This window comes from Eptatretus burgeri, chromosome 3, assembly GCF_056783735.1.
Source record: "Eptatretus burgeri isolate ZD-2024b chromosome 3, Ebu_testis_v1, whole genome shotgun sequence".
NCBI lineage: Eukaryota > Metazoa > Chordata > Myxini > Myxiniformes > Myxinidae > Eptatretus > Eptatretus burgeri.
In genome coordinates, this window is record NC_140963.1 from 132,519,543 (window position 1) to 132,522,550 (window position 3,008).

General features: G+C 39.6%; 1 protein-coding gene across 1 annotated transcript in view; it reads left to right on the top strand.

Moving 5' to 3' along the window:
• Window positions 1-2,088, top strand: part of KPNB1 (karyopherin subunit beta 1) — a 65,058-nt gene extending 62,970 nt beyond the window's left edge. The window contains exon 22 of the mRNA XM_085875642.1: window positions 626-2,088. Within this exon, the coding sequence (XP_085731768.1) occupies window position 626 (1 nt within the window). The 3' untranslated portion in view covers window positions 627-2,088. The remainder of the gene's footprint in view (window positions 1-625) is intronic.
• The last annotated feature ends 920 nt before the right edge of the window (window positions 2,089-3,008 follow it).

Here is a 3,008-nt window from a genome sequence, read left to right on the forward strand (position 1 = left end):
AAATGTCCAAATTTTGCGGGGCTTGGAACGGATTAGCGCATTTACATTCAAAAGGCGTCTCTACTTACGAAGGTTTCAGGTTACGAAACTACTCCCAGAACGAATTAAATTCCGAAGTAGAGGTACTACTATATATATATATATATATATATATATATATATATATATATATATATATATATATATATATATATATATATATATATATATATATATGTAATTCTATCGGTCAAAATCTCTTTGGAGAGGAAGGGAACCGAAGTGTAAATTTTGAAAACCATGATTCCTCGATTGATCTTTATTGCAATTTTTGTTTTATGAAAAATTTTTGAATTGAGTTTTTGACTTTCCATTGTTACATGAAAGAATGCATCGATGACCAGAGAAAGTGACTTGGTAATTTTAACAATTGTTCATAGCTGTTAAACACCACATGGTTTTTACAACCAGTGATGAGTAGAAATTGCTTGGTGTGTGTGTGTGTGTGTGTGTGTGTGTGTGTGTGTGTGTGTGTGTGTGTGTGTGTGTGTGTGTGTGTGTGTGTGTGTGTGTGTGTGTGTGTGTGTGTGTGTGTGTTTTTCACTCCATGCTGCTCCTCTCACCCCATTCCACCTCCTTTTTGCAGATTCCATCAGTACAACAGCTTTTAAACTGAGATGCAGAGATGGGCTAGGAACAGGTGCGGGCGAGTGCGGATGAGTCTGAGTGAGTGAGAGTGTGTGAGAGATGGAAATCCCCGCTCGTACAAGTAGTGGGTGACCAACTCAGATGTGTGGCAAGGCTAGCCATCTACGCCGGCATCTGCAAAGGCTACTACCGAGAGTGCCCAAAGATTTGATGCCAAATGACGGCTGTGGCCGGCATGTTGCCACAGCCTTGGCCAGTGAACACCGGCAGAACGAGTCTCCATTGGAAGCTGTGTGCATGTGTGTGTGAGGTCATGTCCCCTGTTCCTCCCTGAACCTTACGGACGCCTTTGAAGATGGACATTGTGTACAACCATGCTACTACCACTTGCAGCTTTTGTGCGATTTGCTCAAAAAAAGCATTTACCCGGATTACGCCAACTCTGCGCTACGTATACATAAAATAAAAAACAGTATCATAGTGCAGCTTTTACACTCAAGTGCTGCCCTTTTCCTTTTTTCCCGTTTTTTATTTTTTGAAATCTTACATTTTGTTCTGTTGTTGTGCTCCCTGAGACCATCACTTGGAACCCTCCAAACATGTGTGGATCGTTTTGACTTTGCTTCTGGGCTTGGTCATGTTTTGGTGTCTCTGAGCTGGGCCAAATGCTGAATTAGAAAGGACGTGTTTGGCAGTGCAAGCAAAATGACGAGGATTATTGGCTCTATTTTGTGCGATTTGTTAATGTGAAGTTCACTGGTCTCGGTGCAGGACCAAACTCTTGTGCTTCCAGTATTTTTTGTGATGGAGGAAAACGAACTGCATTTCAGGAATTTTTTTTTTGTTTTTTGGAATTGGCTTGCATTGTGCGACTTCAAAGCCATTGAGCACTTTATAAATGTATTTTTGCATACGATGCCTTCATTAGAAGAAGTGTGGAAAATTTGTAATTTTCATTCGGCCAAATGTTTGAAAAAAAAAAAGAAGAAATAAACGCACATTTGATTAAGGAAAATGATACTTGAAAATAGGCAAGGCCTGCCAAATTGAGTGCCTTCACGGTGCCCAGGGCATGGTTGAAAAGAAGCACATGGTTTTGGGTGTTCCAACCACAAAAGTGAGTCGTTATCTTTGTCCAGTGTTTCACGCGGTATCTTTAGGTCACGTTCCAGTCATTCCCACTGGCCAGGGCGACGTCTACAGTTGCGGTGCTGGTGACGTCGGATGCTTGCTTCTGCCCTCCAGGTTCGCCCGCTCTACCTTTCCGTCACTGCAAGCACGAGTAATCCGGAGTTGTTGTTTTTTTTATTATTATTATTATTTTTTTTCTTTTTTGGAAATCACAAATTGGCAGTTCATGCAGGCTGTGGTTGGGATTTGTTGCTACTAATTGAAATGCCTTCAAATAGCAACAGCCTTTTTGGAATAAGAAAAATAAATAAACATGGATTAATCACGCTGCTGCCCTGTCTCCCCAGTTGAATCTGCGTCCTGTATTCCTTTTTGGTTTTATCTTCAGTACTGGGAATGGTTGAACTATCCTGTGTTTTCCATTGATTTGACATTATTTTAGCTTTTTCTTTGGTGCTTGTTGCTCTTTATCTTCCAGTGTGTGATCTTTTTTCAAGTTATTTTTGTCGTTAATTTCTGCTGCTCTGCTTGCTTTGTTTTTGTTTTGTTATTTTGCTCTGCTAATACAATAGCATTTGTGGTTATATCTCTCATTGGCCCTTTTTTTTGCCCCGACTTCCCTTTGTCTTTGTCCCTCCCTCCTCCCTCTTCCCCAATTCTAATTTTTGTCTTGATCTTTTCCAGTTGAGGTTGTTCTTCACACCCTTAGCAATCATGGCTTTCTTTCACAAGCTTAATGTAAACTTCTCTGTGCTGCTTATGAAGCCATCAAAGCAGTACGTGCTGTTGATTTTAACCTATGAAACTCTATGACCTTTGTACATTGGTCTTTTTTTTTTTTTTTTTTTTTTTTTGTAAGAGCTCCGTGGTAAAGTCCTGTTCAGATATATCCTTGGATGGATGAATGGTTCATTTTATTTAATCGAGTTTCCGTTTGGAATTCATTCCGTGTGTGGTTCAGCCACGCATTGTGTTGATGATATTTGGAGCTTTGAAATACAATAATTTTTTGTGGCTTTTCTGCTATTTAATCTTCTTTTTCTATTTTTGCTTTTTTTTTTCTTTTTTTTCCTTAAAGTTTTAATTAATTTTGACATTTTATTCGTTGACAGTAAGGGTTTTGTGTTTTTGGCATTCTTGCATTCATGGTATCCTTGAGCTGAAAAGGGCTTCTCATCGCAACTTTCACGTCGTCATTGTTCTTGTCGAAGACAGGAAAGCAGAAACGGTGCTCTCCGTTACTGGTGTTA